The sequence below is a fragment of the Anas platyrhynchos genome, chromosome 16, assembly GCF_047663525.1.
Source record: "Anas platyrhynchos isolate ZD024472 breed Pekin duck chromosome 16, IASCAAS_PekinDuck_T2T, whole genome shotgun sequence".
NCBI lineage: Eukaryota > Metazoa > Chordata > Aves > Anseriformes > Anatidae > Anas > Anas platyrhynchos.
Genome location: NC_092602.1, coordinates 5,249,656 through 5,270,566, shown reverse-complemented (window position 1 = coordinate 5,270,566; position 20,911 = coordinate 5,249,656). Strand labels below are relative to the sequence as shown.

General features: G+C 66.8%; 3 protein-coding genes across 4 annotated transcripts; all 3 read right to left on the bottom strand.

Moving 5' to 3' along the window:
* Window positions 1-1,334: 1,334 nt before the first annotated feature.
* Window positions 1,335-4,697, bottom strand: LOC113845350 (cardiotrophin-2-like). Its single transcript, XM_027470135.3, has 3 exons — window positions 3,997-4,697; window positions 2,907-3,034; window positions 1,335-2,776 (listed from the first exon to the last, which is right to left on the bottom strand). The coding sequence occupies exons 1-3, from the start codon at window positions 4,031-4,033 to the stop codon at window positions 2,297-2,299; spliced, it is 645 nt and encodes a 214-aa protein (XP_027325936.1). The 5' UTR covers window positions 4,034-4,697; the 3' UTR covers window positions 1,335-2,296.
* Window positions 4,698-7,441: 2,744 nt separating this feature from the next.
* On the bottom strand, window positions 7,442-12,683 carry CASTOR1 (cytosolic arginine sensor for mTORC1 subunit 1). 2 transcript variants are annotated; one of them, XM_072024230.1, is made up of 9 exons: window positions 12,431-12,683; window positions 12,198-12,268; window positions 9,943-10,136; window positions 9,690-9,822; window positions 9,359-9,482; window positions 8,819-8,932; window positions 8,638-8,720; window positions 8,304-8,415; window positions 7,442-8,236 (listed from the first exon to the last, which is right to left on the bottom strand). In XM_072024230.1, exons 1-9 carry the CDS (start codon window positions 12,541-12,543, stop codon window positions 7,954-7,956), a joined length of 1,227 nt encoding a protein of 408 aa, XP_071880331.1. In that variant the 5' UTR covers window positions 12,544-12,683; the 3' UTR covers window positions 7,442-7,953. The 2 variants fall into 2 exon arrangements, with proteins under 2 accessions (XP_071880331.1, XP_027325774.1); XM_027469973.3 differs by having other exon boundaries at window positions 8,321-8,415; window positions 12,431-12,672.
* Window positions 12,684-13,640: 957 nt separating this feature from the next.
* Window positions 13,641-20,432, bottom strand: TBC1D10A (TBC1 domain family member 10A). Its single transcript, XM_027469975.3, has 9 exons — window positions 20,123-20,432; window positions 18,876-18,975; window positions 16,761-16,868; window positions 16,564-16,670; window positions 16,272-16,386; window positions 16,011-16,076; window positions 15,610-15,799; window positions 15,193-15,347; window positions 13,641-15,034 (listed from the first exon to the last, which is right to left on the bottom strand). Exons 1-9 carry the CDS (start codon window positions 20,332-20,334, stop codon window positions 14,642-14,644), a joined length of 1,446 nt encoding a protein of 481 aa, XP_027325776.3. The 5' UTR covers window positions 20,335-20,432; the 3' UTR covers window positions 13,641-14,641.
* Between the last annotated feature and the right edge of the window lie 479 nt (window positions 20,433-20,911).

Sequence of the window (20,911 nt, the reverse complement as noted above, 5' to 3'; positions counted from 1 at the left end):
CATTCCCCGAGTCCTGCAGCCCCGCATTTGGGCTGGGTGCTGGATCCTGCTCCCCTGCGCACCGAGGGGCTGGCGCTGCCATCAGCATCGCCCCCATCCCCGGCACTGTCCCCAGGTCCCGGAGGGGGAGCGTCACCCACCTTCGCCCTCGAAGCCCATCCAAGCTGCCTCCTTCTTGGGTGGACGGCAGCTGGCGGGAGGTGGCACCACGGGCCGGCCCGGGACTCTTCATGGTGACATTGTCCCCCCCGGAGGGTCCCCAAACGGCGGCGGTGGCCGTCCCGGCAGCGGTGCAGCCTGCAACTGAGTCAGTGCCGCCGGCACGGCCGGGCACAGGCACGGGCACACGGCAAGGAACGAGTGACTCTGCGGTGCCACATGACCGGGTCTTAGGATTTTTGACTCAGCGGGGCCAGGGCTTGGTAGCAGCGGGCCCCCACCACGTCCTTGGCCACGTGGCAGGGACAGGAGCGCTCGGCACGGCGACGCCAGGTGCGGTGCCAGGGCCGTGCCGTGCCGCGGCGCTTCGTGCCGTGCCATGCGCCCTGCAGGCACCTCCATCGTGTGCCGTGCTGTGCCACCCCGTGCTGTGCCACGTGCCATCATGTGCCACGTGCCTCATTCCCTGCCCCGCTGGTGCCACACTGTCTGCCATGCCGTGCCATGCCGTGCCACACGTCCCACCGTGCTGTCACCCCATCTCATGCCACACCATGTGCCACACTGTGCCGTGCCACTTCCCATGCTGCCACGTCGTGCTGCCATCACATGCCGTGTGCCACACCGTGCTGTCATCCCATCCCAACCTATCCCATCCCCTGTCCCACACCGTGCTGTCATCCCGTGCCATGTGCCTCCCCGTGCTGTCATCCCGTGCCATGTGCCACCCCGTGCTGTCATCCCATCCCATGCCATGCCCCACACTGTGCTGTCATCCCATGCTGTGCCATGTGCCACAATGCGCCACCATCCCATGCCACGCACCACCCCACGCCATGTCCCACATCGTCCCCATGCTCTGCAGTTTCCCTCCAGCCTTGTCCCCCACTTTGTCCCCCCGGGCCTCTTGTGGCCCCACTTTCCTTTCAGGTTATTGCTAATCAGTTTCTGAATTTGTTCAGGTTTCGCTGTGCCCTCACCACATCACCACGCTCAGGAGAATTCCTGGCAGCACCAGACCCTGCAGCCCTGAAAAGCCCCAGAAGCACTCGCGGAATGAGTCGGTTCCTGCGCACAGCAAACCCCGCGGGCTTTTCTCAGGGCTGGGAGAGGCACAGGCACCTGGACACACGGACAGCCGGACACATGGACACACAGACACACAAACACACAGGTGCCAGGCCAGAGGCAGCAGCCCACGGGCCGAGGTCAATGCTTTATTTCCATCTGCTGTGATATAAAAATAAGGGGGCACCACCTGGGCAGGATGGCCCGGTGGTGCCCTTCTCCCAGTACAAAATAATATTTAGATTCATAAATAAAACATCGTTACCTTTACAGCTTAACACAGTACAAAAAAAAAAAATAACAAAAATAGATATATATATAATTTATATATTAAAAAAAGGTATCCTTAAATATTTCTCCCAGGTGCAGGGATATATTAAATTAAACCGATGGTTTCAATAAATAGGGGAGCTGCACCACTGTCACGTATAAGTTACTGGGGGACCGGTGCCCACCCGCACAGTGCAGGGCTCGGGGACGCTGGGGACACCGAGGGCCCAGGGGTGGGCACGGGGATGCTGAGGGTGCGGGGACACAATGCAGGGACATGAGGCATGGGGACAGGCACGGGGACAGCAGGCGTGCAGGGATGAGCACAGGGACACTGCGCTCACAGAGTGCACGGGGACACCAGGCTCATGGGGACACCAAGCTCACAGGGACGCCAGGCTCAAGGAAAGCCACCCTCAGATGCTCTCTGGGTTCAGCGAACCCCTCAAGAGGCAGGCAGGGGGTGACATATCGGTGACAAGCCGGTGGCACAAGCGGCCAGGGTCGGTCTGGGGCTGCACCCTGCCTGCGCCGGGCGTGCGGGTGCCGTGCGAGCGGCCCCTTAGTCAGGCCGTGTCACCAGACCCATTGAATCACTGGAAAATCAGGCAGGGCTGGCAAACGGGGGACGTCACCAACCCAGAGTGACCCCGCTGGCCGATGTTGCCCTCCACACGCGGTGGCACCTGGGGGACGTCTGTGCCAGCGCCAGCCGCGCGCCGGGCTCTCCGCATCCAACCGCAAGCTTCAGGGCGCTGGGGACAGCTCGGGTGACAGCAGCGGGGGTGGCAGGGGCTCCCTAGGACCTCGCTGGCCGCCGGCCTCGCCGCCGGCCTCGCCGCTGCTGCCTCCTCTCCTCCCGGCGCGCCCGCAGCCCTCGCTCCTCCAGCTGGGTGCTGAGCTGCTCCGTGAAGCGTGCGTAGCTCCAGAGGATCCGGCACCCCTCCAACTTCTGCTGGAAGACTCCGGTGGCCGCCGGCAGCCGGGGCAGGGTGGGGACGGTGGGGACGATGCCGTGGGCGTGGAGGACTCCCTCCAGGTTGCTGAGGAGGCCCCGCACCTTCAGGCGGGTGCTGTCGAGGCGGCGCAGGATGGGGGCCCCGGGGGGGTGGAGGTCGCGCTGGTGCTGGCTGATGCCCTGCAGCGCCCGGTCCATGCGGGCCATGGCCCCGTGCAGTGCCCGCAGCCCCCCGGTCCCCGTCACCACCGTCCCCCGCAGCCACTCCAGCGAGGCGTTGGTGCGGCACAGCCGGGTGAAGGCCAGGTGCTGCTCCTGCTCCTGCCCATGGGAAAGGCAAGGGGTCAGCGGGGGCTCGGCAGCGGCAGCGAGACCACCCCCCCCGCTGACACGCTAAGCGAGGGGGGCTTTCGCCCCCTTTTTTCCTGCCGTCTGGCGAGGTGGCACTCACGTAGAAGAAGAAGAGCTCCCGCGCGTCCTCGGCCATGTGCCGCACCAGGGCGTGGATCTGCTGCAGGGTCGGGGGCTGCGCGCTCCGCGCTGGCACGGCCCAGAGGAGGAAGAGTCCCTTGGCCACGGCTGGGGAGGAAGAGGAGGGAGATGGTGGAGACGGGGGAGCCTCTCGCTGCGGGGCAAGGGGACGCGGCGACACGTGGGGTGGGGATGGGGAGCAGGGATGTCCGTCCCAGGTGCCCATCACCCTGGCGCCAGGCCTGGAGCAGAGGGCTGCACGTGCCGGGTATGGTGACAAGGTGCCCCGTGGTGCCGCAGGGACAGGGCAGCCACCGTGCCGGGTGCCAGCTGCTGGGACCTGCCAGGGCCTTTGGCATGAGGAGGAGGAGGAGGAGGATAAGGAGGAAGGCAAGGATGAGGAGGACAGGGACGAGGAGGACAAGGATGAGGAGGACAGGGACGAGGAGGACAGGGACGAGGAGGACAAGGATGAAGACGACAAAGAGAAAGAGGAGAAGGAAAAGGAGCGTTAGGAAGAATATTAGGAGGAGGAAGAGGAGGAAGAAGGTGCCCTCGAGGCATCGAGGAGCGCAGACAGCTCCCGCTGGCCCCAGCGGTTGCCCAAGCAGCTCCCTGTCAGCACAGGCCACCGCAGGGCCACCACAGACTGGGGACAGTGGTGGCACTCCTGGGTCTGTCCCCTCAGTCCCAGCAGGTGCTGCTCCAGCCCCGCTGTCACCGCAGCCACGTGAGTTCAGCACTGGAGCAGCACCCAGCTCCCAGCCCTCCCCAGCATGGATTTTGGGGGTATTTGGGGGCTCGGGGGACACACCAGCCAAGCAGGGTGACCCCATCCCTCTGCCACTTGCTCCCCGCTCCCCACATCAACCCCAAACCACATCCCCCCACCCGCCCCCTCCCGGCGCCCCTTCTTCCGCAAAGGTGCCCGGGGAGCCCCGGGTGGGTACCAGGGGGTGGGGAGGGGGTGAGGGGGACATCCCAAAACGGCGTGCCCAGGGGCAGGGGAAGCACCAGGGCCCTCCCGGGGTGGTGTGCGAGCGAGAGGGCAGTTGTGGGACGCAGCCTACCTGCCAGCACGCCCAGGGGCCGCGCGTGGCGCCGCATGTCCGGGTGCCGGGGGGGGGGAGCGGTGCCGCAGGGCGCGCGAGCGACTTCCTTACTGGTCGGCGAGGGGGAAGCTCGCCTTTTAACGTGCCCCGATTAGCCACCACCTCCGAAGGAGGCACCCGGGCCCAACGTAAAGAAATGGAGAAGTGAAGCCATGACTTGGGGGCCAATGAGCGGGGTGAGCCGGGCCGGGGAAGGGCGGGGGGAGGAAACGAGGCCGGTCGGACGATGGTTTTGTTCTTCGATCAAGTTCCTCGAGGGAGTCCTCTTGGGTCCAGCCCGCCCGTGGGGCGAGCCGGATGCCCCGGGGCACGGCGTGGGGCTTCTTAGAAAAGCGCCCCATTGAGTCACCGCCATCCTTCTGCGCTCAGCCGGCGTTCGTTAAACTGAAAACCTGCCTCCGAAACCAAAATGCGAGCGGCGGAGGCCGTTGGCAGCATCTAGGGCTCGGGCAGGTGATGCTCGCCCCAAATCTGAGCCCCACGATGCTGCAGCAGGAGGGGGACGGGTGGCACCACAGCCCCGCACCCACGGGTGCTGCTGGAGGCTGGCACCTCGCCGCCCCGGCTCGCACCTCTGGTGGAGGTGTGAACGGCTCCGACCGCACCGCGGTGTCACCAAACCGTGCCATGCCCGGGGTGTGGGCTGTGGTGGGGCCGTGGCTGAAAATAGGCCCTCGGGATGGATGGGGATGCTCCAGGAGATGCTGTCCGTCCGTCTGTCTGTCTGTCTGCTCTCCCCAGGCCTGGGGTGGGCGATGGGGAGCGGGGAGGACCCCAGGGCACCCCCAACACCCGAAGCCGGGGTGTGCAGGGATGGTAACGTTGGGGAGCAGGGGACACCAGCACCCATGGGTGCCCCTGCGCTGGCGGGGAGGGGTGAGACAAGGGCGAGGCAGGCGGGACTGATCCGTTCCCCTTGCTAAACCGCCTGCAGCAGCCGGCGCTGAGCCTCCGGCGGGGAAGGAAATGCAATCGGCGGGGTCAGCGGCAGCGCCGGGGCTGCGGGCACTGCCCAAAGGCCGAGGTCAGCAGGAGGAAGCCCGGCACGGGTATGGCCCCAGAGCTGCTGGAAGCACCCGGTGCCAAGCCCCCGGCACCCCTGAGCTGCTCTCGCCTTGCAGTGGGGTGTGGGAAGATGCCAGCACCGACCCTATAAAAATTAAGGTGTTTTTATCAGGTTTTATTTTCACTGTAATCCATCAGGTTTTGTGAAGACTCGTAAATTCCCAGTGAATCCGCCCAGCTGGGGTGGTGCCACATGGTGCCACGCACCAGATTTGGAGATCTTCTTCTTATGGGGCTCCAAACTTTGGGAAAACCACAGATGAGGACATGACCCCCCCCTCCCCAGCTCAGTGCTCCATCACCTTTGTGCCACCCCCTGCCACGCCGACCCAAACCACGCAGAATGCACACTTTGCGACTCCAAATCGCGGTGATTTGTTCCCCTTCTCGTGGGTTTCAGCCCCAGAACGGGAGCTTTGGGGCACCACGGAGCCGTGCAGGGCCGCAGTGCCCTGCTCTGTAAGCACAGGAAGCTGCCCGAGGCAGAATTTGCTGTTTCAGATGGGGTGGCTTGGGCAAGGGGAGGCCACACCAGAAATAACATCTCCTTGCGAGCGGAAGAGCGCAGCAGTGACTCACTTCCAGAAGATGAAATGTTTTCTTTTCCCCAAATTCCCCCCCCCTCCCCAGACTGCCCCCAACCTGCAGAACTCCCTGCTGCAGGATGCGGGGCGGTGCTGCTGACTCTTCCTCCTCCTCCTCTTCCTCCTCCTCGGGGTGTCCCTCTGTCTGGGGACACCCGTGGGTGCTGCTGGCCAGGCTGGGCCATGCTCACGAGAGCTGGGGGCTGTGCGCAGGGCACGTCTGGAGGGACAGAGGAGCCAGAATTCCCCCTCTCTCCAGGAGAAACACCTGGAGGCAGTTTGTCCATCCATCTGTCTAGCCATTTGGCCAGTCACCCGTTGTCCTGCCCACCCATCTGTCCAGTTGCCCACCCGGCTGCCTGCCCATCCACCTCTTCGTTCCTCCAGATTCACCTACCCACCTGCACACCCCTCCACCTGTCCACCCGGCCATGCATTCATCTGTCCTTCCACCTGCACATCCTCCTGGCCACCCACACACCCACCCACGCACTTTTACATCCTTCCATCTGTCCACCCAGCCACCTACCTGTCCTTCCCTGCACACGTTCATCCACCCACATCCATCCCTGTCCATCGATCTACCTGTCCATCTGTCCGTCCGTCCATCCATCCATCCACTTGTCCATCCAACTACAGATACATCCACCCATCCATCCATCTACCTCTCCATCCATCCATTCATCCATCCATCCATTGATGCATCCATCCATCCATCCATCCATCCATCTGTCCGTCCGTCCGTCCATCCGTCCATCCACCCATCCGTCCATCCATCCATCCATCCATCCATCCATCCATCCATCCATGTGTCCATCTGTCCATCCATCCGTCCATCCACCCATCCGTCCATCCATCCATCCATCCATCCATCCATCCATCCATCCATCCATCCATCCAGTACCCGTGGCCCCTCAGGGTGCACACTGCCCAGGACCCACCAGGCGAAGCGGTCCCTCTTGGGACACCCCGCTACCTCCACCCTGCCCCTTTTCCAAGCCCAGGGCTGTGCACAGGGTGCCCGCAGACCACGGCAGAGGAACGGCGCGGTCGCCGGCACTGCCGGCTGGCAGCCCTCGGGGACGTGGTGCGGGGATGCGCAATACCCAACGGGGCCGAAAATAGCGCGTGTGACCGCACTGGCTGACAGCAATTTCTTCATCGCCGGGGCGCACGTCACTGATGTCTCATGACACTGGAAAAGAGAGCGAGACAGGAAAGAAAGCACCCGTGGATCTGCAGGAAGCCGAGGGCTCACCAACGCAGGCGGGGACGCAGGGGGGATGTGTGGGGAGCCCGGGTCTGCTCCCGTGCGCACCAGTGCCCGCGAGGAACCCCGCGGATATGCAGGGCGGCGATGCCAGGGCTGGTGACGACCGTCTGGAGCGACTTCCTGCCCAAAACACGTCACAGGAGCACACTGTGCCTTTTGGCTTGCTTGGGGCTCCCCGCTGGAAGACACCCCCAGGATGTTTTCGCCCCACGCGTTGACCAGGCGCAGCCCCAGGGCATGTGGGGGGCACCCGGAGGCCACACGGCCCCCAGGTGAGAGCCACCTCGTTACAGCCACGGCCACTAACAAGGCTGCAGAAACGCCCCAGCCCTCACCCCATGTCCCCCCCAGACCTACAGGTCACCCTATGGTGGGGACAGGAGTGCCACCAGCACTGGGGACAGGTTCTGGGCCAGCCCCAGCTGTGGCCATGGTGTACTTTGAAAATAAATAAATTTTTAAAAAAGAAACCACCCCAAACCAACAAAAAAATAGGACTTTTATTGACATTTAAAAGTGTGTAAAAATACAGCTTGGAAAGAGCTGGGGTGTCACTGTCCCCCCCCACAACACACGATGGCCTGGCAGGGGTCTGGGCCACCCCAGAGGGGACACGGGGCTGAAATGCTGCCCTGGCCACCCCCCGCAGCCCCCACTCTCAGCACTGGAGGGTTTTGGGGAGATCCCCTGAGCGGGACGGGTCCAGAATTCCCCCAGGAAAGGTGCAGAGCATCACGGCCACCACCCCGCACAGACACCCAGGGTCCTGCGTCCCACCAGCCCCACGCTGTCACCTCCAGCAGGGCTGTGGCACATCACCGCTCTGTGGCACGCGTCCCCCCCCCACAAACCTCCTCTCCTCACTCAAATCCCCCAAACCTGCTGCTCCCCCCAACCCTAAGAAAGCCGGGAAGGGACCTGAGGCAGAGGAGGGCACGGCGCTGCCCTTCGGCCTCTCCCGCGGGGATTCACAGCGGCGTGGACATCAAACTGTCACAGCAGTGCCACCGCGTCCCCCCCGCGTCCCGGGAGCGACGCTGCGCCCCCCCAGGGCTCTGCCCAGCACCGGGAGGGGGGAAAAGGCTTAGAAATAAAAAACAGCGACAGGGCTGGGGACAGCCCTGGGCAGGAGGAGCCCGCGGGGACACCGCGCTGGTCCCCAGGGGTCACCGGGTGGCACGGGGACAGGCAGCACGGGGACAGCCGGCCGCTATCTGCCGCTCTCCTGGCGCTTCTGCAGCAGCTGGATGACCTCGGTGATGCCCTCCTCGGGGACCTGTGGGGACAAAGATCCCGTTAGCCCCATGCTGGGGACACCGGGACCCTCCTGCCCGTGGTGCCACGTGCCCCGTGGGCTCACCAAGGCATGGTCGAAGTTGAAGGTGCTGATGTAGTACGCCGAGATGTCGACGGCAGCCAGCGGCTCCGCGATCTGCGCCACGATGCCGCACTCATCTGGGGGAGGCAACGTGTCCCGCGGTGACCCCGGTGTCACCACGATGAGGAGCCACCAGGTGGCAGGGGACACCAAAGGGAAGCACTGGCAGGGGACGCAGGGGTAGCAGCAGGGAGGGTTCCCATGCTGGGGGGGATGGGATGGGTGCTGAGATGAAGGGGAGGGGGCCCAAACCCCTGCACCCCCATGGGGCAGGGGACGCGCGCGGCGCCCACGCTCACCGAAGCCCAGGGGCTGCCCGCCGATCCTCACCATCCGCCACAGCTCCCCGCTGGAGCTGGTCAGCAGCAGGTCACTGGGGAACCTGCAAAAAAAAGGGGGGGGGATGAGTGCAGGGACACCCCCAACCCACCCAGCCATCCCCCAAAAGTGTGGGGTCCAAGGGCCGGCACCGGCACCTACCGCTTCTGGGTCTCCGCGTCCATCACGATGGAGATGTAGCCCTCGATGAGCGAGAAGGCGAAGAAGGTGATGGAGTCGAGGTCCTGGCCACCAGCACTGGGCTCCTTGGGGGGGCTGCGGGAGGAGCAGGAGGAGCCCGGTACGGGTTTGTGTCCCACCAGTCAGTGGGACGCAAGAAGAGTGGGTTTGGGGGCATTCCCAGAGCACCGTGGTGACTCCGGAGGGGACGGTCCCATAAGGCTGTTCCCAAAATGTTCCCGTGCACGGCTCCGGCACATCTCAGCCACCTCTGACCCGCCCCCCTTTGCTTTGCTGCAATACGTGGCTTGTCCCCCAGCACGGTGACACCGGGACTGGGAGGGTTCCAGTTCCCAGGAGTGGCAGCAGGACACGCAGCGCCCACGGGTAGCGTGCTCCAGGGAGCAACAACACTTTGCAAAAACGCACCCAGAGCTTGGAAAGCCGCAGGGAGGGAGATGCAGGGGGGTGACACCCGGCTGAGGGACCGCCGCCGATGATGTCCCCACCCTTGTCACCCACCTGTGGGAGTAGAAGAGGACGTCGATGAGCATGGTGGCGATGGCGGGCAGCGTGTCGGGCGCCACGGTCAGGATGCAGAAGCGGTTCTGGGGGCTCTGCACGGGGTGCAGCGTGGGGCTGGTGGCTGCGGGGCACAGCCACCCGTCACCGCCACGCTCGGGGACAGCACCGCAGTGCCACCCCGTGGCCACCAAAACCCCACATCCCGCTGGGTGGTGGCCCCAGGGGACCCCAACACGCGGGGGGGACCTCCGGCAGCCGGAGCAACCCCGCAGGCACCGGGTGACCCTGGGGACAAGGTGGCCCTTGGGGACGTCCCCGCGCCACTCACCTGCCTTGGGCTTGAGGAAGCCGTTGCTGGCATCGTCACAGGTGACGGGGACGGACTCGCCGTTCTCCTCCTTGTAGATGTCGAATTCCCCGGCCAGCGTGTGGATGACCACAGGCAGGTCCCTCTCCCGCACCTGGCAGCGTCACGGCGTCACCGACCCCGCAGCCAGCTGGGGACAGCCGGGTCCCCGCCAGCAACCCCGGGGCTGCCAGGGCCACGCGGCACCATCCCCGTTCCCACCCCCGGGGCTCACCAGGACGAAGTCGGTCTGGTAGGTGGAGAGCATCAGCACCGAGACGTGGTGCTCGGCCAGCGGCGCGATGACCGACCGGGCGATTTTGGTGACGCCGGTGGCCTGGCAGCCGGAGGGCGCCCGGCCATTGGAGACGACGCTGAGCACCAGCCACGTCGAGTCCGCCACCTGCATGAACTCCGAGGGCGGCAGCTCTGCGAGGGAGAGGGGAAACTGAGGCACGGCACAACTGCAACGCAAGCGATGCCCTGGCACTGCCACCGGGAAGCCTGCGGGGTCCTCGGGGTGCCATGCGGTGAGGGCAGGATCAGCTGCACGCACAGAGCTGGAATTGCTGTATTTTTGGGGACTTGTAGGGAGAAATGCTCCAAGCCCCGGACACGTCTCTCCTGCACCAGCTGGGCTGTGCACAACGGGGTGAAGCACCCCAAAACCAGGCGCCTGGGGCTGCCCACGTCTCCCCCTGCATCCTCCAGCCCCCAGGAACCGCCAGCCCAGCAGGGACGGGTCAGGGGCACCGAAGGAGATGCAGGACGGCCACCCTGCCATGCCACCGCCCCGTGCCACTCCAGCCATGCACCCACCCGGCTCCAATGAGCCGTGTCCCTGGGGCCGAGCCCACGCTGGCTGGGGGCCAGGGTTGCCTCCCCAAAAACGCTGCTTTTGTTGGCAGGGAGCGAGCGTGCCGGCTGGTTCCTTCCTGCCCCACGCCCGCTTCCCAGGAAGGGCCGGATCGGGGCCGCGCTCTTCCTCCGGCACCCGCGCTCCTCCTGCAGCTGCCCCGGGCCAGGACACGTCCCGCTCCCGGCACCCCAATTCCCCAGGAGGTGCGGGGTCAGCGGGGAGCCCGACACCCCCAAAACCTCATCGTCCCCCTGCCCAGGCGAGGCAGGGAGCCCCGCGGCACTGAGCTGAGGCCGCAGGACTCATCGCAGCGGTGAGGGAGGCGCGAGCCGCGGGGCGAGGCCGGATCCGGAGGTCCGAAGCCCGGGGCCTTGGCGGGTGTTGGCAGCCTCCTGTTCCTGCGCAGGAAGCGCCAGAACAGCCCCTGCTCGGCTCCTTCCCAGGGCCGGGGACAGGGACCGCGCTGCCGCGTCCCCGCTTAATCGCTTTTCAACACCAGCAGGAACCGGAGGCCACGGGGGAGGCTGCGACCGCACGGGGGTCCCCAAACACCCCCGTCCCCGCGCCTCGGCCGGCCCCAATGCTTAATCCAGCCCCCAGCACAGAAATTAAAACAAGGCTATGGGGGGGGAGCCCCCACAGGGCACTGGCAGCCCCCCAGCCCGGCGCCGAGCAGCGGGGCGGCCCACTCGCTGCACCATTGTTCGCCGCTTCCCGCCCGCCCCACGGGATCGAGGAGCGTTTGTCCGCAGGCACCGAAAAAAAAAATTAAAATACAATACATGGGGGGGAACGGCCCCAGCTCCTCAGGAGAGAGCCTGGCTCCCAGCGAAGGGCTGGGGGGAGCTGGGCTGGATCCGGCCAGCCATCGGCCCGTGCTGCCGGACCGCTGACCCTTGCTCCTTGGGGCACATCCAGGGAGATAAGGCCCAGGCGGGGAGGTTTGGGTGCGGGAGGTTTGGGGCAGGATCTGTCCGACCAGCACGGCCTGTCAGGGCAGGTCCGGTGGTGAGGCTGCAGAATGGCTCACACAGGCTCTCGGGATGGGGACATCGTGCTGTGACACCTCCCATGGAGGGGACAGGCCCCCAGAAGGGCTCAAAGACCCCAGGATGTCCCAACACCGCGATGCTGCATCCCCAGTACCCCCAGCAGCACCCCTAAGGCCGGGCTCAGCCACATGGGTGGGGAATTGGCCCTGTTCCACCATGGTGGTGGCCAGTCCCAGCCCTCACCACACAGGGGGACAGCAGCGGAGCACCCAAGGAAGGGCACCGGCAGCTCTGCCAGCAGCACCCCGTGCAGGCAGGGAGCCCCGGGAGCTGCCCGCAGCCCTTCCCGGGTGTCCCAGGAGGTTTGTGCCCCACGCTCGGGCTCGGCAGGCGCTGGGCTCCTCACAGGAGCCTTCCCCCACCCATACCCCAGCCTCGTCCAAGCATGCGGAGGCACGGCCGCGTCTCCGAGGCGGTTGGTAGTGCCAAGGCAGGCGAGCTGAGAGAGCCTCAGTGGGGCAAGCCGGGGCATCCCCGACACAAGCCAGGGCTCGCTGCCCGCGGTGAGCTCCGAGCGTCGCGGTGCTGCGCCGGGCTGGGCTGAGAACGGCCACAACTCATTGCTGCAGTGCCGGGTACCTTTGAAGCCCTCCTCGTCCAGCATGATGGTGTAGTCCTCGGGGGTCTCCGTCAGGCTGAAGAACTTGCACCTACGGGGCACAAACCGCCGCTGCCCGACCCATGCAGGGCTCCGGGGAAGGGGGAGCGGGGCACGACCCCCCAAACCCCTCCAGCACGGCACCGCCGCGAGCACGGGAGCACGGGGAGGATGAAGAGGAGGGTGAGGAAGGGGAGGGGGGGGAGGCCGGTACCTGCAGCGCTGGGGCAGGAAGAGCAGCTTGAGCAGCGGGTGGGTGTAGAGCCAGAGCCCGCAGCGTGCCAGGCTCAGCACCCGCACCCGGTGCTCCAGGATGTGCAGGTCCATGGTGGCCGAGGCCAGCACCGGGATCGGGACCGGGGCCGGGGCCGCTCCAAGCGCGCCCCGCGGCCGCTCGGAGCAGCGGGAGGGGTCCCGCGGCCGCCCCGCCCCGGCCCCGCCTCGCCCCGCCGCCGGCCGCCGGCCCCGCCTCGCCCCGGTCCCGGCTCCGCGGAGCCTCCCGCGTAGCACCGGGCCTGACACGGGGCTTGCAGCGCACCCGGGTGGATTGGGGGCTCCAGCAACGCGCCCCGGCGATTCCCCGCAGCCTCTTCTTCAGGGGAAAAGGGGTTTTTGGAAGAGAGGGGTTGAGGTTTTTGCAGAACTCCCGCCTGCTGGAATCGCGGGGAGGGAGAAGACGCTCGGGCTCCATTTTGTGTGCGGAAAGCAAAGCCCTGGGATAGAGCCCGGGTGGGATCTGGCTGCTCCTGCTTCGATGGGGCCACAGGAGCCGTGATACTGGGACGGGACTGAGGACTTGGTGCTGGAAAGGGATGGCAGCGAAGGGCTCACTCCCCAAGCAGCCACCCGAGAAGCCCCCGCAGCATGGCCAGGGCTGGAGATGGCCTCCACGGGTGTCACGAGCATGGGCAGGTCTCAGCATCCCTCATTTGCACTTCAAACAGCCCAGCCGTGGCTTGCTGTGGGGCAGGGTGAAGCAGTAGGGCTGGCTGGGGCAGTGAGTCACAGCCCCTCGGCCCTGGCTGTCCCCACGGTGTCCCTGGCAGGGACAGCGCTGCCACCACCCAGCACCAGCCCAGAGCCCTGGGAGGACAGGGACTGCCCCTGGGTTGCTGCCATGTGTGCGGGATGCACAAGAGGAGCCAGCCCTGGTACAGGGGATGCCGCAGGAGGAAGGTTCACGGTGGCTGCTCTGGGTCCATAAAGGATGCCGCCTTTAGCTCAGGAACCACAGACACCGCTGGAGTTGGGAGACAGCAGCCTGCATTGACACAGCTGGGGTGAGCAAGAAGTGGGAGGTGAGTGTGAGCACCTGGCCACCCCTCCGGGTCCCCGTCACCCCCCATAGCACCCAAGGGTGATGAGAAAATGCATGGGGGAGCCGGTGCCCCCCAGCCCCACACTCAGGGAGCCGCACACGCTGCGCCTTTACACAATCCTGCTTTATTTTCCCTTTGTACAAAACCATTTTTTTTCCCCGCTGTATTTTACAAAGCTACCCCCAGCCCTTGGCGAGGGCAGGGGGAAGAGAGGGGACCCCGCAGCAGGGAGCGCCCGGCCGCTCGCGCCCCATCTCACCTCCGCCGTGGGGTGGGTGGGTGGCAAAGGGGGGGGGGGGGACACCCCCGGCGTGGGGCTGGCGAGGGTCGTGGTCTGGCATCAAATCCCGCCGCCTCTGGTGCATCCCGCCTGCAGTTCCCAACCTTGGCCCCCGTCCTGCAACGGTTACTGCCACGGAGGAATAATAAATAGGCTCAGTGAATAGGTAAATTCAGTACTACATATTGGGCTACACTTTGATACATCCTCACTAGATAAAGAGGAGGGAGGGGGGGCAGCAGCTGCCCCCGCCTCCTCACGTACCCCCAGTCCCGCTGCGCCAGGCGCAAGCACTGGGGAACTGGGTCTGGGTCTGCCCCGCCAGCACAGGAGGGACAGGGGAAGCCCGGGGGCGGCGGGAGGGACACTGGGGACGTGGGGGACAAGGGGCTGGGGGACAAGGAGCGGGACCCGAGGGGCAGCCTGGCCCCCCCAGCCGCAGCGAGGGAGCGCGGGTGGCTCAGCCACCCCGTGCCAGGGCTCCCACCGCTCATGGTGCCAGCACCCTGCTGGGGTGGGGACAACGCGGGCACCCAGCGTGTGCTGGACACGTCCCCTTTTGTCACCGCGCTCAGTCCAGCTCCAAAAGATGCCCCCCCCCAGCCCCCCAAAACCCTGGGACCCCAGCTTCACGCCCACCCTCAGCGGGCACCCAGGGTGCCGCAGCGGCCGCGTCCCAATCCCTCCAGCCCCGAGTCCCCACCGCCAGGCGCCGCGGGGGTCCCCTCCCCGCCTTCGACCGCAGAGGGAGCAGCGTCCTCGAGGCCCCGGCTCCGTGCACAGCCCAGCTGAGCCCGGTCTACCCGGGCGCAGCGCGGCGTCGGCCCTACAAGTACGTGTCCTCGCTCTCCCGGGAGCACAGGCTCTCCTTGGACTGGTGGTGGGGGGACACCTGGGGGTGCAGCAGCTCGGGGGCAGCGCCGGGCGCCCCGTTGCCCTCAGCTCCGGGGCCGTTGGCGGGGCTGCCCGAGCTCTTCTCTCGGTTTTTCTCCTTGCTCTTGCGGGCTTTGGGCACCGGGGCGGGCCCTGGGGGCACGATGATGGAGGGTACGGGCTCCAGCGCCTTGCGGGTGGGGGGCTCGGCCTCGCTGATGGCCTTGGCGCCGTGCAGGCGCGGGGGGGACTTGCACTGCAGCTCCCCGTGCGTCTCCCGCCACTTCTTCAGCTGGATCAGGTGCTCCCGCTCGATCTGCCGCTCCGTCACCGGCAGCTCGATGACCTGCAGGGGACAGGCTTGTGCCACTGATATCCCCCCCAACCACCAAAGTGCCACCCGGGACAGGGGTAGCCCCAAAACCAGGTCCTGTCCTGGTTCCAGGCGAGCTCTGCCCGATGAGGGGCGGCCCCATGCGCTGCGCCCCCTCCCCAAACCCTCACCTCCTGCACCAGGAAGGTCTCCTGCATGATCTTGGGGCTGAGGGCCCTCAGCCGCTCCATGGTCTCGTACTGGCCCTGGCAAGACTTGAGCTTGTCCGAGGAGCCCAGGGTGTGTTTGAGCAGCACCAGGCCCACCCGGAAGATGATTTTCACCCCTGCAAGTGGAGAAGGTGAGGCAGCAAGGGGCAGGTGGCACAGGGTGAGGTGGCACGCTGCCACCACGGCCCTCTGGTGGTCCCCATGCCCTCTTCTTCCCCAGGAACCCCCCCACCACGTGCCTGATGCCAACGACACGACTGTTTGCTCCAGACAGTCTCCACCCCACAAACTTCTGCCCCGCTCTTCCTGACACAGCCCCAGGTGCCTTCCTCGTGCCGAGGGGGCTGCCAGCCACAGCCTGCAGGAGGAGGCCCCTACCTTCGCAGAAGAACATGTCCCAGACGCGCAGCACAGAGCTCCAGGGCAGCGTGCGAGAGAAGGCGCACATGAACCACTCCGTCATGTAGAGGATGGGGTCGATCTTCTGCTTGCTCAGGTGCTTGTAGGCCACGGGCGAGACCTTGTGCAGCAGCGAGAAGAGGATCTGCCCGTCCAGCTGAATGGCCTCCTGCGGGGACAGCATCAGCAGGGACCTCCCCGGCCAGCGCCTTAACCCCAGCCCTTGGCACCGAGCCCCCCATCCCTCGCTGCTGGATGCTCCTGGGGGTCCCGGCATCATGCAAAGACCGTGGGGACACCCAGGCTGCTCCAAGCACCCCATGGAAGGAGCTGGGGGAGCTCCTGGCCCCTTGGAGGAGCATCACGGCCCTTCTACTCACCAGCTTCTCACTGTAGTAGCCGGGGAGGTACTTCTCACAGATCTGTACCAGGCACCAGAACGCTTGCTGCAAGCCAAAGGACAGCGGGTCAGCGCCCGGGTACCCACAGGGGACAGCCCCACAGCCCCCACCTTGCCCCAATGGACCAAGGGGGCAGGCAGAGCACACCTGGGGCACGCTCACACCGGCTGAAATTTGGGGCAAAGCGGTGCCGTGAGCCAAGCACCTGCCCCCCAGCACCTCCCCGCTCCCCACTCCTACCTCGGCCGGCATGTGCATGAGCAGCACCGCGGCGATGGGGGCCTGGGCCTGGCAGTAGCCCTCCTCCGGGCGGTACAGCGTGTAGGCCTTCAGCACCCGAAAAAGGTCCTGCTGCCTGCGGAGACAACGCGGGGAGAGAGAGGTGGAGAGTGGCCTCCCCTGCAGCCCCACAGCAGCACGGTGACCCCACGCCGCAGGCCAGCCGGGATCCCTCTTGGCCCCAACCCCATGCTAAGGGGCACAAACCCCACGGCACAGCCCCACGGAGCAGACACGTGGCTGCCCCACTCACCCGTGGCCTCCGCGCGAGACAAACATCTCGTGGAAGGGGAACTGCCGATGAAGATCCCGCTCGATCACGTCCAGCCACTTCGGCTCCCCCGGGAGGAGATCCAGCTCCTGGGAAGGAGAGGGGTCAGGGTGAGCAGCACCAGCCGAGCTCCAGCTCCCCTTCCCCAGCCCTCGCTGCCCAGCGGCGCACACACTCACGTCAAACTTGCCGATGTTCTGCTCCAGCTTGACCTTGCTGCCCGAGAGGTACTGCCAGGCTCGGCCCCGCAGCGAGGGCGGGATCCCCTTCTGGCACCGCAGCCGGATCTGCAGGAGAGGGGGGGTACTTTGAGCGCTCTGCTCGTGGGGCAGGATGAGGAGAGGGCTCTGCGTCCCCCCGTGGGGCTGTGTGGAGCAGCAGGGACAGAGCTGGCCCCAGCTCCCAGCCCCAGCGGCCGGCTCCGTGCCCAGCCAGCCCCAGGCTCCCTTGGCACAGGGCAGCGACCGGACCAAAGTCCGGGCTGGGCAGTGCGGGTGCCAGCTCCGCAGCAGGGAGCTGGGCTCGCTTAACCCTGCTGCTGCCAGCAGCTGGGGCCGGGCTGTGCCCTCCCTTGCGTCCCCCCTAGCACTCCAGCCCCACTCCATGGAAAGAGCAGCACCAGCAAGGCAGGGACCCATGAGATAAACGCTTTTAGTACGGCATAAAGCCCTGAGAAATCCCAGCACAGCCTCCGTGCCTTGCGTTCCCTGCTTGGGCAGCACACAGAGGCACCAGGGCTCTGCAAACTGACAGCTCCGAGCCTCCCTGCCGTGGGGCTCGGCAGCCTCGGGGCTCTCCTCCCCGGCCAGAGCTTGCTCTCCCTGTTTGCCAGCTGACACGGGAGCAGGCACTTGTGTTTCCAAGCAGCCCATCCCTGAGCAGTGGTGGTAACGCCACGTTCCTCGCTGCTCCCTCACCGCAGCGCTGCTTGTTTACCCGGCCAGGCCCCACGAGGGCTTTGTGCTCGCAGGAAACGCAGCGGGCGATGCCCTGGGTGGCCACGGGCAGCTCTGTTGGTGCTGACAGCTCCTGCTCCTGCTGCCCTTCCTGCTGGCTGAGCAGCCAGGAAGGAAGCCGCCTAGCATGGAGCAAGAGCCCTTTGGGTTTGCCTGAGCAGCACAGCCCGGGGGCGAGGCGGTTTTGCCCCCACCTCCCCTCTCCCTGCCATCACTGCCGGGGCCCCCCCCGCATGCCCGATCAGGAGCACAGCTGGGCGGAGGGATGCTGAAAGCAAGGAGCAGCCGGAGCTGCCCACGCGTCTGCACTCCCTCGGTCTGCCTGGAAAGGGCACGGGCCGGCACGTGGCGCTGGCACGGCTCAGCGCTGGTGGGATGCGGGCCAGGGATGCAGGGAGCGTTTTGGGATCCCGGAGCGGTGCAGGTGCGAGCAAGCCGGCTGGCTGCGGGGCCTGGGCAAGGAGCAGCTCTCTGCATCAGCCCTTGGAGGCTCCAGGCACTGATTTTGCAGCAGGACAGAGAGCGCAGGCCCCGCAGCTCCTCGGGGATGTCCAGAAGCTCGGCCCCAGCACGAGGGAGCTCCTCCACCAGCAGCGCGGCTGCCGGGGCGCTCACCCGCGCCCTGGAAATCACGCGGAGAGCGGCGCAAAACCACCCTCGGGACAAAGCGCCCGCCTGCTGCGACCCGAAAAGCTCTCAGAAATCCTTCGCAAGCAGCCAAGAAGAGGATGAGGGATTCCTCTGTCGGTCACCAGGCACCGAGCGCTGCTCGGGGAGCGCCGCGGGCAGCTCCAGCGGGGGCACGGCACGCGGAGCGGTGCCAGGAGGCCGTGCCAGCGGGCAGGGGGGGGAGGAGGCAGCCCTCGGGCCGCCAGCAGCCTCGCCACTCTGTCAGACGAGCAGAATCAGCTCAGGGCTTGTTTCATCCCATTCGCAGCCTCGGGAGGTCAGGGAGCACCGAGGCACCAGCACAGCCCCGTGTGGCACCGTGGCCACCGAGCCCACACCACCATCAGCCTTCCAACCAGCCCCCGGCTCGCAGGCCACATCAGGCTCAACTATTTCCTCCCCACAGCCTTTTTTTGTTTTTTTTTTTTCTTTTTTGGGTCTGCGAGATGCCGGGAGCAGAAGTTTCCATGACCTAACAATTCCCAGGGCTGCCTGCACGCAGCCAAACGAGCCCTCGGAAGCCGGCAGGGAGCAGCCGTGCGCAGCGGCAGCCAGCTGGGGCAGCCCCAAAACAGCATCACCTAAAAGCACCGCGGCCGTCCTCCTGCGGGGGACTCGGGGACGTGCCCCAAGGCTTTGGGGGGACGCTGCTGTCCTGGGGTCACCCACCTTCTTGTGCTTTTTGGCCATCCACTTGTCCCAGTTGTTGAGCATGTCCAGCCACTTGGACTCGCGCTGCCGCAGCACCTCCAGGGGCACCTCCTCCAGCCTGCGGGGCGAAGGGACGAGGCGGGTGAGCGCGGCCCCAAGCCCCGTACCCACCACGGAGCCCACCTGTCCCTATTAACCCACACATCCCCAGCCACCCCAAAAAGAGGGGAGCGTTTTCCAGCAGCGCCCAGCCGGGATGGGCATCCCTATTTCACCCCCGGGGGGCTACATCCGAGCTGGGAGAGGGGTGGTGGCGGTGGCACCGGGTGGCTTCGTGCTGCCCCCAGCCCCAAGGCGGGCAGAGGAGCAGCTCCTGGCCGAGCCAAGCTCCCGGCCCTGCCCTACAAATTCCCACCCGTGGGTCAGATGGGGCCAAACGCTTGGTTTTGAGCATCTCTGATGCGAGCAGCTCGACCAAGGGCGACCACCGCATCGTCCCCATGGCCGGCTCGGCCACCGGCGTGGGGACCCGGGGAGCCGAGGGGACGCTGGCCCCGAGCCGGGGGAGCCCGGAGGGGGCTCGGCGAAGCGTGGGAAGCCGGAGGGAGCCGGACACTGGATCCTGGGGCTGGCCCCAGGCCTGCTGGAGCCCCGCCAGCACGGGCTGGAAGCTGTCACCAGCTGACGGCCGCACGGCAGCGGGCACCGAGCGGGGACCGGGCACCTTTGGGGTGGCGGGGGACACCCCATGAGGGGGGGTAGAGCCAAAATGGGGGGCACAACCCCACGGCTGGGCCCTCCCCAGGGAAGGAGATGGAGGGGGGGGGGGGAATGGGACCCTCGAGGCCGCGCTGGATCGGGCCCAGGGTGCCCGGTAGGGGGGAGGCCGGGCCCGGGGAGCGCTGCTGCAACCCCCCCGGGGAGGAAGAGGAGGAGGAGGAGGAGGAGGAGGAGGATGAAGGAGGAGGAGGAGGAGGCGCCGTGCTCAGGCCCCGGGGCCGGGGCGGTGCCGGCCGCAGCCCCGCTTCCTCCTACCGGGGCCGGCGGAGGAGGCCGGGAGGCCGCCCCCGAGGGCTGAGGAGGAGGAGGAGGAGGAGGAGGAGGGGGAGGAAGGGGAGGAAGCACCGGGGGGGTGGGGGGCGCTCCCCGGGGGGCCGGTACCGGGCTCTTGAAGGTGAGGAGGGGCCCGGAGCCGCCCCCCCCCCGCTCCCCTCCCCTCCCTTTTCTCCCTTCCCTCCCCCTCCCGGTGCCCGTTCCCCACTCACGGCCCCTCGGCGCTGCGGCTGCCCACGATGAAGCCGAATTTATCGACGCGCCGCTCCTCGGGGCCGCCGCCGCCGCCGCCGTTGACCTCCGAGTCGGAGCCCAGCGAGCTGAGCTCGTCGCCGCCCGCCTCCGCCAGGCTCTCGCGGGTCCCCCCCAAGCCGCGGGTGCTCCCCGGCGAGCCGGGCCCGCCGCCCCCGCGGCTCTTGGCCATGGCGCCGCGGCTCGTTCAGCGGCTCCGCCGCCGCCCCTCCATGCCGCGGCCACGGCGGCGGGCGCGGCCCCCCCCCACCTCGCTCCCTCCCTCCGTCCCTTCTCCGCCCGCCGCCGCCGCTCCTCCCGGTGCCGCCCCGGTGCCGCCACGCCATTGGGTGGAGCGGAGGGAGGGAGGGAGGAGGGAGCCAATGGGAGGGGAGGGAGGTGGGAGAGCCCGCCCTCCCCGCGTAGGGATTGGGTGGGAGGTGGGGAGGGAGGTGTCAGTCAAGGAGAGGGCCCCGCCTCCTTCCGCCTGCCCGCCCGGTAGTGGTAGGGGAGGGCGGGGCTGCGTGGGGGGACTGGGAGGGACTGGGGGAGACTGGGGGGGGACTGGGATTGGGTTGGGGGGAACTATGGGATACTGGGATTCCGCTGGGGGGGAACTGGGGGAGACTGGGAGGAACTGGGATGGGGCTGGGGGGAACTGAGTGGAATTGGGGGGCACTGGGATGGGACTGGGGGGCATTGGGGGATACTGGGATGCGACTGGGAGGAACTGGGGGGCACTGGGACGGGACTGGGAGGGACTGAGTGGA

Coding starts and splice junctions, on each gene's coding strand:
- TBC1D10A (XM_027469975.3), bottom strand. CDS start 20,334: ATGGCCAAGAGCCGCGGGGGCGGCGGGCCCGGCTCGCCGGGGAGCACC. Junction 15,800..16,010: donor GCTACTACAGTGAGAAGCTG/GTGAGTAGAAGG, acceptor CTGTCCCCGCAG/GAGGCCATTCAGCTGGACGG. Junction 15,035..15,192: donor AGACCTTCCTGGTGCAGGAG/GTGAGGGTTTGG, acceptor TGTCCCCTGCAG/GTCATCGAGCTGCCGGTGAC.
- CASTOR1 (XM_072024230.1), bottom strand. CDS start 12,543: ATGGACCTGCACATCCTGGAGCACCGGGTGCGGGTGCTGAGCCTGGCA. Junction 8,721..8,818: donor GACGCGGAGACCCAGAAGCG/GTAGGTGCCGGT, acceptor TTTTTTTTGCAG/GTTCCCCAGTGACCTGCTGC. Junction 8,416..8,637: donor CGGGCAGCCCCTGGGCTTCG/GTGAGCGTGGGC, acceptor TGCCTCCCCCAG/ATGAGTGCGGCATCGTGGCG.
- LOC113845350 (XM_027470135.3), bottom strand. CDS start 4,033: ATGCGGCGCCACGCGCGGCCCCTGGGCGTGCTGGCAG. Junction 3,035..3,996: donor GCCCCTGGGCGTGCTGGCAG/GTAGGCTGCGTC, acceptor CTTCCTCCCCAG/CCGTGGCCAAGGGACTCTTC. Junction 2,777..2,906: donor GGGAGCTCTTCTTCTTCTAC/GTGAGTGCCACC, acceptor TCCCATGGGCAG/GAGCAGGAGCAGCACCTGGC.